This window comes from Prinia subflava, chromosome Z (assembly GCF_021018805.1).
Source record: "Prinia subflava isolate CZ2003 ecotype Zambia chromosome Z, Cam_Psub_1.2, whole genome shotgun sequence".
Classification (NCBI taxonomy): domain Eukaryota; kingdom Metazoa; phylum Chordata; class Aves; order Passeriformes; family Cisticolidae; genus Prinia; species Prinia subflava.
Window position 1 is genome coordinate 7289530 of NC_086283.1, and position 15525 is coordinate 7305054.

A 15525-nucleotide genomic window follows, 5' to 3' on the forward strand; every position below is an offset into this window, starting at 1 on the left:
GACGTGGAGATTTCATTTATTGGGCTGAAACTAAAAATAGATTCACTTTGACTTCTGGCTCTGTGCTTGTGCCTTCAACACTTTCACAACGATCTTCTGCTCCTCAATAAGAAAAGCTCGTTTGATCCTGGAAAAGAAAAACTACTTTAAGATATGTGTCTATCTACTGAAGTATACACACAAAAATAAGACAAATTACAATTAATTTAGCCATCTCCCACATTCGTTGTATGTGTGGTGTTAGTTCCACAGTAACATAAAAAGGGAAACCGCTGCTGTCCTTGCCAGCAGCAGAAGACAGAGACAGTGGCACCGTACAAATGCTGCAGTTTGGGTACAGTAGCCTACGGTGCCTGCAAATTTAGGGTAAGTGGCTTGGAGGCAAACAAGGTAATACTTGATGGCTGAACATGAGAAAAATTACCATCCTCACAAACTTCAAAGGCAAAACGCAGAACTCCTAACTGGAGAATTAATTTAATTCTGTTGAAGTCAGAATTGGTGTGACAAGTTGTGGTCAGCTCTCCTCCTCAGAACTACAGGAAACTACGTGCATCCAGTTATCAAAAACAGGAACACCTTCCCTGTGAGGATTAAAGCTCCTTGCGAATCAAGAGGGAAAAGCCAAGCAGGTAAAGTCATGCCCAAATACCACTGTTTCTGAAAGACATGCAGGGCCACCAAGTTGGTGGGACAGATCTATGCATCAGCACTCACAGACCAACAGACTGTTTGATGGTCAACAGCACAAGTGTACCACACACACTCCTCTAACCTTACACATTAAAATGCCTTCTCTGAGTATCCGGTACATACGGCTACTTCTGCAGTACAGAAACCTGCCACAGATGACTAAGCAGGTGCAGGAGAAAACCTGATCATTACAGAAAAGGAGGTGGCTGCAATTTCTGGTTTAGGCACAGCAGGAATAAGACATACACTAAAAACTACCTGTCAACCTAATTTAAAGTTTGGGAAAACACTCAGAAAAAAATTGACACAAAAAAGTTATGCCATGGCTCTGCAGCTGTAACAGCTCATCTTCAGCGGTGCCTAATGTAATTTATCTTAGAACTTACACATGCCAAAAAGAAGAAAAATGCTGGCACTACAGATGAAAAAACCTGGCATTAGACCACTGACCCTAGAGATCTGCTTTTTTTACCATTCCCAGAGATGACACACTCATGGTCATGTTTTTCCTCAAACCTGCCACGGAAGCATGGGATATGCAACTGCTACACAACAGCGAGGCCCGGCAAAGGCCATTTTGAAGCTTAACCACATAAAGCTGCTTAACACCCAACGAAGTAATACCTTTGAATCCCAAACCACTACAAAGAAGTGAAAAACTCGGATCTGCATACGGCAAACCAGGACAACAGAACAGAATAATCTTTACTATGGGCAGTCAATACAAAAGATAAAAATCCAGCCCAAGCAGACCGTTTAGCATCAATGCAAACAGTAAGAAATCCTGAAGAACACAAAGCCTCCACAAAGGAGCTCCATGTGCAGGAACTCCCTCAAATCCCAGGGACAAAATCAGACACACTGCTTGACGTGCCCCACATACACACACACTCCATCTCCCTACACCAGTGTCAGATAAAAGCATTCAAAGTTTGGGTCTATGTTACAAGAACAGAGAGAGATGTAAAAGTTTTGTAAGAAGCAACCTCAGGAACAGAGCTGGCTTTCTGCAGATTACCTGTCACGGACACACTTGGCACACATGGAACCACCATAGGCCCTGCTAACGTGCTTCTTCGTTTTTGACAGTCTCATCAGAACTTTGGGGCGCACAGCACGGACCTACAGACAGCAAAACAAACAAACAAACAAACAGCGTGTCATAGAACAGCAATTTTATGTATATGCCACATAAAAACCAACATCACTTTCACAGTTAAAAAAAAAAAAAACAAACCAGAAACACCTGAAGTTTGCTATTCAAGATGCTAAAAAGTGAGTGAGGTCACAGCTCATTGCATGTGCCATCTTCAGCACTCTTAATATCATCTTTTCATTCCACCACACGGGTTCACCAAGTGGGTAATTAAAAAAATGATTATAAAAAAGAGTTTTTTTCAAAGACATGAACTGCTCAGAGATCAACATTACTTAAGCATTCCTGTAACTCTTAAGAGCAATGGTATTACTTTAAGAAAACATTCTGAAGAAAAATATGTTAAGAACATTAATTCCTTTTTTTCAAAATATGAGACTTTTCTAAACTTGGCTTACCCTTCTCTTTTCTGCAAGCCTAACAGGTCTAATTTACGTTTTTAAATCTGCTACAGAATTGCCCTGTCTAAATTTAAAATTTTCAGATTTCCTAAAACAAGAGGTTATATTTAATAATAATGCATACCAAGAACATTAAAAAAGTTTTGAGGTTCCAAAACTTATTTTGCCAGTAAACTTTACAACATTTGATTTGAATATTTTAAAGAAAAAGGTTATTTCAACAGGAACTGTTCAATAAACAGGCCCATTGTATACTTGGAAAGGCTCTCTACTGTAAAAATGCTGCTGCAGAGAAACACCCTCAGGTGTTTATCATCATACTTACACCACGAAGTCTTCCTGGGCAAATACCACATGCTGACTTGGGGGCCTTTCCCACTTTCTTGGTGTAAAGGTAAACAATCCTGTTCCCGGGTGTTCGGGACCTAAGCACAGCAGGAAAATACTCAGTTAACACAACAATCAAAACTGAAACACCGCCGATTTATAACAGATTTCTTACAAACTGTCTTACTTACAGTCTGGTCTTGTTGGAAGCTGTGTTGTAGGACAACCTACGGCGGTATGTCAGGCGCTGCACCATTTTTCACCCCTAAATAAGTCAAAACCAAAGCGGCACTAGTTAAGAGCTCGGTGCCCACACGGAAGCTCACATCCCACAGGATCACCCGTACTGAGCCAGATGTGAATCAGCAGCAGCCGATTCGATATTAATAGAACGAAAGCCTTTCCTGAACAGCGACAGCCAACACTACTGCATCAGAGAACAACAAAACGCCGTGACAGGGGGCACGACGCGATCCGCAATGGACATTCACCCGAACTAACTTGAACGCTATTCAAACATCCCGGTCTTGCCTGGATTATGTCACGCTCTCCTGAGGAACAGCTTAACGCTTTAGCAGTTACATATTTTATAGCCAACATAACCTTCATTCGCAGCCCCGGGAGACGCGGGCCCTGCTGGGGAGCCCCACCGCAGAGGCCTCGGGAGGCCCGGCCTCTCTGCCGGGCAGCTCTGCCCCCACTCCAGCCCACGCGCGGGCAGCAGCAGCGCCGCCGGTCCCTTCCCACAGCCCCTCAGGGCCTTGGATCGCGCTCCCCACCCGCTGGGCCGCGGATGGAGGCGGATGGGCGCCCACAGAACTCGGTCACCCGCCGCCATACCTGGAGCCGCCAGATCCGGAAGAGGAAGCGGAAATGCGCGAGTCAAATTGAAATAGCGGCGCGCTGGAGCCCGGAAGAAATAGTGGCGCTTGCGCGCTGAAGCCACTCTACCGGACAGGGTGGCGAGTGGGCACCGCCATGTTGTACGGAACAGAGGCGCAAGATAGCGCCATGTTGTACGGATGAGGGGCGGGAGCGGGAGCAATGGGCGCGGTGGGGGCCCTGTTTTATATATTTTGTGTTTTACCCAAAAACTATTTAACTAAAACATCGGTTTCTATCCTAGGAAAGAAGGGTTTGTGCTTCATTATGGTAATTACATAGCTGTGGGCCCAGAAGCTATTCCCCATCCTGTTACAAACTCTGAATTAGAAGTCACTCATAGATGCTTTTCCACAGCAAACTGGCAGGGGACACACCTGGGAACCGCGTGTCTTGCACAAAACTTCATCGAGGAAAGGCCGGTCCCCCAGAATCCCTCGAAGGCCTTGCCTGGAGCACCACAGGGCTGCCCTTGCCATGCTCCGTTCCCCTCAAGATGCTCTCGCTCCTGACCAGCACTGGCCCTCTCGGGCACTGGAACAGGCAGACACGCTAATCCCGAAACTGGGCCCTCTGGAGTGCTACACAATACCCACATTTGCCTGACACCTCCTCCTTGCTGTACTCGTTATGTTATGTGCACCAGGCCAGGTGCTCAGGCAGGAGCATGAAGTTTAAACCTTTCTCTGCTGATCAGGTCAAAGGTCCACCTGACTCAACCTTCCATTTCCAGGCCACAGGTACCCAGGAAAAGCATAGAGAGTAAAGGACACAGCTAGTGAAACTCTCCCTTAATACATCTTCCCCATGTTCATTCATCAGCATTGTTCAAGTGTCCTGAGCTGGGTCACATTTTCTGACTTTTGAGATTATCTCAATTGGTGTGAGCATGGTGCTAATAACACCAAGGTTGTGGGTTCAATACCTTATGGGCCATTCTCTTAAGAGTTGGACTCAATGATCCTTGTGGATCCCTTCAAACTCAGAATGTTCTGTGAAATCTGTTTAGTAGCCTCTGGCAGACCCCTGAGAAAAGAAAAACAAGGAAATAGCAAGAGCTAAGGGACTATAGGATGGCTAGTAGCCAGAAACAGCATTCTGGTGGTGCCAGATCTGCCATACTAAAATCTAAATGTATAGAAGGTACCTCTGGCAGCCCCTTGCCTTTTCATTAAACACTGTGTTGATAGAAAGGGAAGGGGAAACACTCCCTGGACTACAACTTCTCCCAGACTTTTGCTTCAGCTTCCATCCCAAACCCCTGGGTCCCTGCCAAGCTGAGGAGCATGTTGACAAGTAGAGCTCCCTCTGTGTTCTGAAATCAGCATCTCGCCTCTGCTATGCAAATGTGACTTTACTAATGGACCTGGATCCCATCTCACCACCTGGCTCTGACACACAAAAGACCAACAGATTTTAAAGCACATGTTTCCATCATTTCTGCTCCCCAGCCTCTGGCAGTGGTGGTGTTCCCACTGCCACACCAAGTCCATCCCCTCCTTCTCGCGGTGTGTGTAAATGCCTTGTGGCTGATGCCATAATTGTAAAACTCTTCATACAGCATCAATGGGAAACCACCATCTGCAAAGAGGATGGAGTTTGCCCACTGTCTGGGAGCCCTCAAGTGCTCTTTTGTTCCACTGACCTGAGCACTGTTCCACAGTGATACTCAGAGACCCACACTTAAGCATGTAGGGTGCTGCTGCTGCCTTCGTTAGCGGCTCTGCTTTTGGAGATTAGCAGGTGCTCAGAAAGCTTTGATGTGTGCTCCTGGCCTTATTTATGTGCTTGTAACTCAGTTTGTTGTACTGCATCCTCCCTGTTTTCAATCTATAATTATTATTTTGGTTAATTATTGACTCTTTTTAAGTGCAAATCATGGACACCAGAATTATTTTTTAATTCATGAAAGAAGAGAAAATATGTATGAACTAGATTTTAGGGTATATTTAAAATAGGAGCATATTTTAGAAGACAAGTACATTTCAGAGCAATTAGAGTGTTTAACATGAACTTTCTAGGCCCAGAATCCTGAGGGGAATAAGAAAGCCAATTAAATTAGATTAAATAATCATGCCTAAATATAAAAGTGTAACAGAATCCAATTGTTAAAGAACAACACTGTTAAATTATCATAGAATGGTTTAGATGTTGTCAATGCAACAGGTAACTATTTTATTATTGACAATAGTATTGATACGTTTTTGAACTTACCCCATTTAGGTTCTAAACTCAACCGGTGTAAGTTTTAGAAATTGTCAATTAAATTCCAGCCATTTGCTTCTACTGATGTACTGGCCTAGTTTTTCAAGCATCTTCAGTTCTTTTTGTAAGAGAAACAGGGCTATCAGGCAAACGGCTCACCAGGGCATCTAGAAATGTTAGCTTAATAACAACTGGTTTAATACTATCTAATGTAGGTATAAGATTTGAAGGAGAAGCTCACTAAGCCCATTTTGTACAGATTAGTCAAGTGATTCATGTTCTCTGCTACTCCTACCTCTTCACAGGACCAAAATGTCTCTTTTGGGAGCAGTCATTTTCCACATTCAACATATCTCATTAACTCTTTCTGCATTTTCTTCTTTCTTTGAATGCAACAAAAGGGGTGGATTAGCAAATGCACAGTCCAACAATGTGGAAAAGTAAGAGTGGCATGCTCAAAAATCTTTTTTTTCCCCTTCTAGGACGTCACTGGAAGCATAGCACCTGAGGCTGTGGGCTTTTTCATTGAGAAAACTGGAGGCTGGCTTCCAGGGTGTACTTGCTTATTGGCAGTACAAAACTGTAAACCTCTTTTCCACCAGATGCGATTGGACAGATAACCATCTCTGATGGCAGTTTAGTAACGGAATGTGTTTTGCACCAGCCAGCAGGTTGGTAATAATCACTATAATCCCTTTAATGCATTAGAAGAATGCTTTATTTACAGTTTAGTGTCCACAATTCTTGGTATGTTGACTATCCTTTCTTTCTTTTCCACATGGTCCTCTATTGATCTCTCTTTTTTCTGACAGCCTTTATCTATGTACATGACCGTTTGCTTGGTGACATGGACAATTCCAACAGAGTGAGAGTTCTCAAAGGCATAAGGCTTGATAAGCCTGGCTGGACCCCCTTGTACTTTCCTCACAATTCTGTACCACCTCCAGGAATCTACCAAGCCCCAGAAGGATTCCACTGTCACATTAACTTCTCTTCATGGATCCCTCTAGGGCTTTTCTCCACAATAAGCTTCAATTAAAAAATGCAAAATGTTTTCACTCATATTCACTTTCTGTTGTACCAGTCTAGACCGGCAGATTCTAAGAGGCATGGGAAGGAAAGCAAGCCTGGGGGCAAGCACATACTGGGTGCTGCAGAGAGGAAAAGATGTGGTGGCTGAGGGGTGTGCTGCTCCTGTTAAGTCACAGGGACGATACCATTCCTGTGAACAGTGTATGAATACTCATTTTAGAAATGTCCCATCGAAGCCAGAATACAACCTCAGGTGCTGCTTGAACTGACAGGCTTAGGTCCATAAATGTTTCCAGAAAGGAAACAAGAAACCTTGGAAAAGTATTAGTGACTGTTGGAAAGAGGAGAAAGGAGAAGTCCTTGGCTCCACTGTTTCTCCCGAGCTGATTTTTTTCTTACAAATCTCATTCCCTTTCCTTGTTAACTAGTGGCATGTGTCACAATCTGATTATACTAATTTCTATCAACATAACCTTCCACAACACAGACCTGTGCAAATTATGTTATGAGAAGCTGTAGTTCATTTCCATTTCAGTGGAGCTTGTTAAACAAGCAAAATTATTTTGTAGCAGAAGGAAAAACAATTTAGTGGAATGCAGTCCTAGCATAGGAAGTACATAATATCGTATTTGGGTTGAAACTTTTTCTGTCAAAAATGTCATAACCCTGTAAGAAAGAGAATTAAAATCCCGTTATTTTAATTTACATCTAGCCACGAGATAAGTAAAGTTATCATTGAAATTCTAATTAAATAGGATGATTGACTAAGGTAGGACATCAAAGAAGAGAAGTGAATATGATAAGTCAAAGCCTTATTAATTAGTCCGCATGGAAGAAATTCCAGGGACGTCAAGCTGAGGCTGCTGCAAGGAGAAAAAAAGCATACAAGAAAATGTGTGTTTCTTTGAAGTTAGGAACTGAGATAGTGATGGAGGTAATTGTGTCTGACTGGATCCAGTAATGAAGAGCCGTAAATCAGACCTAGGAATCGGAGGAAAGATTCTAGTAACAAATGTGGCTGCCCCCCTGCTGCGAAGAAACAGAATGCAGAGCTGACTAATTGACCCAGTCTATCTCCCAGTAGCTCTCTGTTATTATTTATTAATTTTTAATTTCTGAATTATTTACGTTCTGGGAAATTATTTTTGACAGCCTGTTAGGCGTGCCAAAGTTAATGGAGGATGAAAGGACCGGTACTAGAATTAGCAGGGATGTAGTCACAGGCTACTGAATTTAATGATTTTGGAAGGGAAAATTGATTTCACACAGTGTGTCACTTTATACTACTTTAGGGATACACCAGCTATTTGATTAATTGAGGAATAACCAGCTCAAAGTATATTTGAAGTGTAAATGAATCACAGTGCTCAGCTGTTTATTTTTCCCCTTTTCTGATGAGAACACTGAGTTTGCTTTAAGTTGATGATTAAAACCAATACAGGTAGGCCCCATACTTACACCTGCTTATTTTCTCCTGCCTTAAAGAAAAAAACTACTTTCACCATCTGGAGGAGACAAGCAATCCCCCATCTCACTTGGGATAGAGTTCATCCTTCCTACACAACGCCTAATTAAGCAGGCTTTGTGTGCACTCCCTCTCCCCTGTGGAAAGTGTTTAAGACAGAGCAGGGTACTGAGCCCATGGGCAGCACAAGCAGCTGTGAATTCTTCATGGTGACAGCTCACATTTACTTTTCATCAGCCCCCAAGCTGAAGTCAGGGTCTCTGGCCTGCAACATCCCCTGTGTCAGTTCTCCTGGTGCAGCCGTGATAAGCTGGGCCAAGCATCTTCCACACAGAGCAGTGGAAAAATAAAGGAGCTCTGCACAGCTCTTCCAGGCTGTGAAAAGACTGCATTTCACCCTTAGTGCCAAATGAAGCTAAACCCTGTCTGCTTGTCACATCTAAGCCTTCCGACCATCAAGGCATCAAGGGCATGGAGGCAATCCTTCCCTGGCAATGTGTGTTATGCTGTAGGCATCTCACATCTCTGGGAAGGCTCAAACTGGAAATGTTTCCAGAGCTGCTTGGGATCATCACCTCACACCATTTGTTCCCCCAACAACAGCCACCCAAGGTGAGGGGTATGGCCAAATTTTCCCTAACTTAGAGGGAGGATGTGCCCTGTGCCAGAATCAAAGGGGCAAATCACTCTCACTGCCAGAGTTTTCTGTGGCAGACTTGGGTCAGTTACTTAATTAAGGGTTGTGTATTCAGCCATGTGGGCACTGATGGTGTGGTCACTGTGACTTTGGGTATCTTCAACATAATATCTGCAGGTCACTCAGTATTACCTTCCAAATACCTTAACAATCTAGCTCCCTAAATACTAGTTCTAATTGGTTTAAGTGCAACTTTCCCAGCTTTAAAATAAATCTAATTGATGCTAATATTTAATAAAATCTCAGGGACTCTGCAAAGAGAATTAAAATACAATTCTTTAGCTCCCAAGTTTTGGGAGAGTAGTGAACACCAAATATTAGGTGTAGCTGCCCCTTTCCGCAAGAAATTATTCAAAATCATCTGCCGTAAATTGATATGGGATCCCATGAACATGTGAGAAAAGTATAGGATAGACTCTATTTCAAGTCTAATAAAAAAAAAAACTCCTTTGAATTGACTGAGACCAAACTACTAAGTCAGAGGTTTAAGTATCAGAGGGATCTGGAATTTTGGACATTTTTCTGTTGTTTTGTTCTTTGAAATAGGAAGGGCTACCTGCCATGGCAAATGTTGACCATACAGGGATGAGGGAAGAGATAAAGAAAGAAGAAAAGTCAATCATGTATTGGTGCACCTTTAAAAAATTTTTATTTTTCTTAATGATTTAAAGATGCATTAATAGTACAGGAAGGTTTTGTATAGGAAGAACTCCTTAAGTTCTCTAAGGAGTTTACAATTTGTATAAACATCTCCCTAGTTTTCTCTGAGCACTTCAGGAGCACTTAGGAATATTTCTTCATGATGTTTTACCAAGTCGAACATGTGAGAGAAGCCTGTTTTTCTCAGTTACCTTTTGGATTATATCAGTGAAAATTAGCTGTGCAAGGAGGATCAGCTACAAAAGGCTGCTGAAGGAAGTGTGTGACCTCTGGCCTCTCCTTGACTCTGGAGATTTGAACGTTATTTTTTCAGCATGTGAGACTGCACTGGCTGCTAGAACAAAAAGTCAGATGCAAAGACTATTTTTTCTGGGTCTCCTGAATCTGTGAGAGATCTTTGGGTTTTGGAGCTTTTTCTGCGATTATTGTTGAAACTTTCTAAAGAAGGAACAGTGTGTATGGTGCTGTTAAAACAATATGAAATATGATTTTTGAGATTGCACGTTTTGTTAGTACCACTGAAAGCACACTCACTGCCATGGAATTCTGAAGAGTTCAATTCACCAGCAGCAGAACTGACTGCCCCAAGGTACATGGAAAATGTGATGTAAATATGAGAGCTCAAGGACCAGAAAGCCATATCTTCAAATAGTACTGAAATATTAGGCAATTTATGCTACTTGAAGATTTACTTTACAGCTCCAAAATGCTCAATGGAGAAATACCTTTTATTGTACTTGCAGAAATTAACCCTAAAACATTTGCATTCAACAAATGCAATTTATTTTGAAGAAGATGATTTAGCGTACTCTGCTGTTCTATAGTGGAATGAATCCATCATAGAATTGGCTTCTCCCTGTTTCAATATTAAAACAAAAGGGATATGCTGGCAGTGCAGCACCCTGGGAATTCAGCTCAGAAGTCCAATTAACAACAACTAATTCCCCATACTGCCTATTTACCCCTAAGATTTGGCTAGATACAATAAGTCATGCATTTTGCATTTAAGCTTTTAATGCCCAGAGGATAATAAAAATCTATCCTGCTCACTTTTTATTTTCATCATATGAAGAGAGAAGAAAGCATCATTCCTTCCCTCTTCAGTTAAGTGTATCCCTATCTTTGAGCTAAGTCTATGGCTAAGTCTATACAGCTGCCTCCTGTCTTCTCCCTGTGTCTCCTTACCCTACTTCTCCATAAATGCCTTCATTCTTCAAGAAGACATGAAAGTAATAACCCCTTTGGATATGTATAGCTAGCCACATGTAAAATTATTTACCTTCAAACGATGATCTACTGCAGATTCACTGGACCAAGTCTCCTGCCCTTTAGACTGTCACACTGTATTTATTGTATGCAGCATACACTCCCCTCACACCAGATTTCACTGCAGGTGCTATCAAGGTACTGCCCAGTTGTGAACATATTTTAAAAACTAAAACTGTAACATGATGTAAATGGTGATGACCAGGCTATAACGTGCTAAAGATTAGGCAAATATTTGCAATAATTAGAATGATCTTCTGCAACTCAATTTTGCTTGCAGTGTAAGTCAGATTGAACCAAATTCTCCAAAGGCAAGAGCCCAGCACAATCCTACACACTTTAGATTCACAAGGGAGAGAAGCAGAGAGAAAGCAAGGAAGCAAATATGTGCACATGGGGCTTTGGATATTCCTTGCTAGGTACAACTTAAACTGTACATTAATAATTAGGAACACATTAAAATATCTATCTGTCCAGATACATTTTTATTGGTATTCAACAGGAAACAATTAAGGCCTACAGGCACCTATATATCTGTGTATTTATTAAGTTTTATAACCAAGAAATGAAGCAAATTCACCTTGTTTGAAGGGAAATGGGAAGAAAAAATAAGTGGTTTGAAAAGCAAACAATAGAGCATATTACATCATAAAGCATCACACTGATAGAACACAAGATGTGACACTGTGCTGAAAGAAATTCCTGGATCAATGCTAGGTAGCCATGCCTGCAGAGCAGCAGGTTACTGTACAGAAAGCTGCCGACAAAATATTTCTTCAACACTGTACTTTGCTATACTTTGCAAAAGTCCCAGAAGGTGTTATTTTTTCATGAAGCTGTGATGAACTTGGCTTATGCTTGACATCAGACTGGCTGCTCCTTACAGGGGTTTTTGAGTTGCATATTTGCAGATTTAGGGCCAGACTTTCAGAGGGGCTCACAGCCAGCTTTCCAAGCACTCAGCTGCCAAGCTGCAAGCCTGGCTTTTCACAGGTCCAGGAATCAGAATGACTCAATGGGAACCATCTCCTATGAACATCCCAGACTAACTGATCAGCAGATATGCCCGTGACAGAGGCTGAGACAGCTGAGTGCAGTATTTGACATAGTCAGATGTGAATTTTAGTACCTGTCTGCACACAGATGGCAGGTGCAAAGAAGAGCCTGCTCCAAACTTCTGAAGGAAAGTGTTGGCTTCATCTTATTCTTGACCAGATTTTCTGGTTGCTCGGCACCCTCTTCCCTGCAAAAAGAGCAGAAGTCGGACAGGCTGATCCCAAGCAGGGCTCTGTGGAGGGCAACACAACACCCCCAATTTGGTAACAGCTCGTGGTCAAAGCTTCTGCTTGCTGGGAAGTGGAGGATGGCAGCACTAATGATTCTCTCCCTTCTGATGCTGCTAGATTTTAAGTGCTTTGAGGAGATTGAAGACAGGCATTAAACTTTGATTAAAGGGACATTGCTAATTTACACTAATCTTAGAATTTAGAGTTTGTAACAGGCAGGCAAAGGTGGATGAGAGCTTGCATGCTGGATGTAAATATTTCTTTGCAGCAGCATGAAGACCTTATCTGCTGAGAACAGAGGGCATCAAAATTAACTTGAATAGAAAACTATCAAGGACCACTTTAGTTTTGCTGCTGAGGGAGAAGGAATGCAGATAGGGAGATACCATGTAACTTCCCAAATGTGACAGTGTACCAGTTAAATCTTGCCTGTGAAAAAGCTGGCTTGTTTGTTGCTTAATATGGTTTTCACAGTGATAAAAAAGCCACAGTGAAGTCTTATTTTAAAGAGTTGACAAAAGAGTAGAATGACAGGAAAGGTTAGTACAGGTGAGCTGGCACATGGACTAAAAGCCTTTCACCTCCTTTTCCTTTATAGTGAATACTTAGAGATGGTGAAACTAACTAGTGTTAAATGTATGGTTTACTGCAGCTGATGAGAGAGTAGCTAATTACTCTCCACAATCAAGGATATTTTCTCCAAATAATTTTGCCTATAATGAGATCCAAATCTGAACCAAGTTTTTCAGGGGAAGAGTGTAAAAGACAGCAATTCACTGCAACTTTAATGTACACTAGCCTTATAGGAAGAATATTACCCAGAAATGCTCATTCTCAGAGAAGCTATGGAAATGTGAATCCAGATCTTCCTCTGATAAAAACCAGCTCCCTGAACAGAGATATGTTGATTTATAATAGCCACAGGTCTGACCCCACATCCCAGTTATTATTAGCTGCAGCCACAGAAATCTTCAGCAGTAAAGATCAGTTTGGTCTTGTCTCAACCAAACGCTGTGGTTTTGCTGCAGAGTTCTCTGCTGTCTTGGCAGTACTCATTTGAACAAGACTTTCAAAGGAACAGGCAAAATAAATCTAAGTGAAAGGTAACAATGCCCCTGATTTTCTTCTGGTTCTTCATAAAGTAAAAAAAAACCAAACAAAAAGCAAAACAAAACAAAACAAAAATTTAAAAAACCCATCAAAACCAAACCAAACCAAACCAAAAAACAATAACAAACAAACAAACCAACCCCAAACCAACCAAACAAAACAAAACACACACACACACACACACACACACACACACACACACACACACACACACAAAACCCCCCCACAAAACACAAAACCTGAAGCAGACTCAGATAACAAGACTTGTGGCTTCAAATGCATTTTGAGTGCAATGACACTGCCCCCTCCCAGGGTCCATGCAGCAGATGAGAGGTGCTTCCCAAAGCTGTAGCATTAAGTCCTTAGGATGTGTAACAGGAAGGATGAAATAAGGCCATGCTACTGCTCTGGAGATGGTAGACTGCGGAACAGTGCTGGAACACAAATTGAAAACTACTTGTTAAACAAGGTTAATTTGTTCTCCTTCCAGAGTATAAAATGGCTTCAAACACTTCTAAACTAGGTCATTTGACTGCTCAAGAAATACATGGTGCTAGGCAGCTGTCTTTAGCAACAAGTTTATTGGAGAGTTTGATTGCATCCCAAAAGCATGCTAGATATTTCTGACCATATCAAAGAAAACTCAACTATGTTATCAAGGCACACTAATGAGGTGGTTTGTTTAATTGAAACACTTTAAGTTAGCATGTAGTACAGCATGAAAAAATCATTATTTTCATTAGATGAGCTACTCGTTAGCTGAAAATATAAGTTACAAAATATCACAGTGTGAGATAATAAATATATTGTAAAACACATTAAATCCAGGTTATTAAAAGGAAATTCTATTTAAAATATAGAGCCGTGTAACTTGGGCATGCTTCCTTGTATTAGGAATCAGATTTGGTTCTTTGAAAAATACAGCCGAACCCAAAGGACCTCACCACACTTTCATTGAAATCATTGTTGAAACTCTGACCCATTTTAGTCTGGATAAATTACTTTACTATTCTGTGCCACAGTTCTGTAGGAATGGGGTTTGTCTGCAAAGAGCTGGAAGTTCTGAGGCTCATTGAAAGACTCCCTGCTTTAGCCTTGAATTCATTGCTGCTCTGTTTGATGCAGTCATTAGCAGCAAGTCAGGAAGCACTTTATAGCTTGCAATTTTAGGGTCAAATGTTTACCCAAAAGTGTGAGACATGGAGGATTTGTGAACCTTGTGTAAAAACAGACATCTCCATGTAAAAACAGATATCTCACGTGTTTGCTGAGCAGGAGATTAAGAACTGTACTGTTCTCATCAGGAGGGTGCAATCTGAATCCATGATGATACTGGATATAAAGGGAAACAAATGGCTGGAAGGGTGCTCTGAAGCCCATCTAGTCCCATCCCTCTTTTCAAAGCAGGGTCAGCTGGAGCACTTCACAAAAAGCTGCATGGAGTTTGGTTTAGAATACCTCCACAGATAGCGATTCCACAACCTCTCTGAGTAACCTGTTCCTGTGACTGACCACTTACATAGTAAATACATTTCATTTCAAGTGTAAAATGGATTTCTTGCTTTTCAATACTTGTTGTATATCAGGTTTTATGTTCTTTATTCTCCCTCACTCAGTATTTCTACTGATTGGTAAGATTCCCCTTGAACTTTCTCTTCTTCATGAGCTCAGTGTCCCACTGAGAGTTCTTCCTCATCACTTGCATTTAAACACTGACTTGAAATGAGGACGAAATTGTATTTTGGTTTTCAATTCACTTGTGGGCTTGGTCTGTATGAAAAAAAGACTAAAGTAAGACTCTGGTTCAGCTATTGTTTTGTGTAATTCTGCAGTGAGGCCAAGTTTTATCCATCATCCCTGAATACCCCGCGCCACCTCCTGTCTTTTCTATGTCTTAGACTAATGAGGGCATGTTGTCCTCAATTCTCATAGCAATGATTCCTCCCTAACTTATTGCTACACATTTGCCAAGGGATCTTCTCTCTTATCTCACTCATGCTATTCCTCTCTCTCCTCCCCTGCTGCGGGATTAGCCCACCAGCCCTGTGAAAGTGTCCTCACAGCATTACTCTCTCACTAATCCAGCCAGCACAGGTCACCAGGGCTGTGCAGAGACAGCCACAAGATTTAACAGCCACATCTTAATTCCCTAGGAGTCCTGGGCATGCATTCAGGTTGCCTCCACATGTTGGCAGCCAGGGATGTTGACACATCTTCACAGCTATTGCTCTTCCTGTCAGCTAGAGTCAAGTCAGTGACACTGAGTGGTGCCACCAGGAGCACATGGACATGGAGGAAATACAGCAGGAGTGCTGAAAGATCCCCTTAGCCAGCAAGCCAGCCAG

At 41.9% G+C, this 15525-nt stretch overlaps 1 protein-coding gene across 1 annotated transcript; it reads right to left on the reverse strand.

Moving 5' to 3' along the window:
* On the reverse strand, positions 1-3492 carry RPL34 (ribosomal protein L34). The gene is made up of 5 exons (XM_063423278.1): positions 3418-3492; positions 2769-2842; positions 2576-2675; positions 1712-1815; positions 1-127 (listed from the first exon to the last, which is right to left on the reverse strand). The coding sequence occupies exons 2-5, from the start codon at positions 2831-2833 to the stop codon at positions 43-45; spliced, it is 354 nt and encodes a 117-aa protein (XP_063279348.1). The 5' UTR covers positions 2834-2842; positions 3418-3492; the 3' UTR covers positions 1-42.
* Between the last annotated feature and the right edge of the window lie 12033 nt (positions 3493-15525).

What these genes read in the sequence shown, in the direction of transcription:
- RPL34 (XM_063423278.1), bottom strand. Translation starts at nt 2,833, where the DNA reads ATGGTGCAGCGCCTGACATACCGCCGTAGGTTGTCCTACAACACAGCT. An exon ending in GCTTCCAACAAGACCAGACT is followed by an intron (nt 2,676 to 2,768) that starts GTAAGTAAGACA and finishes TGCTGTGCTTAG; the next exon opens with GTCCCGAACACCCGGGAACA. An exon ending in GCCAAGTGTGTCCGTGACAG is followed by an intron (nt 128 to 1,711) that starts GTAATCTGCAGA and finishes TTTCTTTTCCAG; the next exon opens with GATCAAACGAGCTTTTCTTA.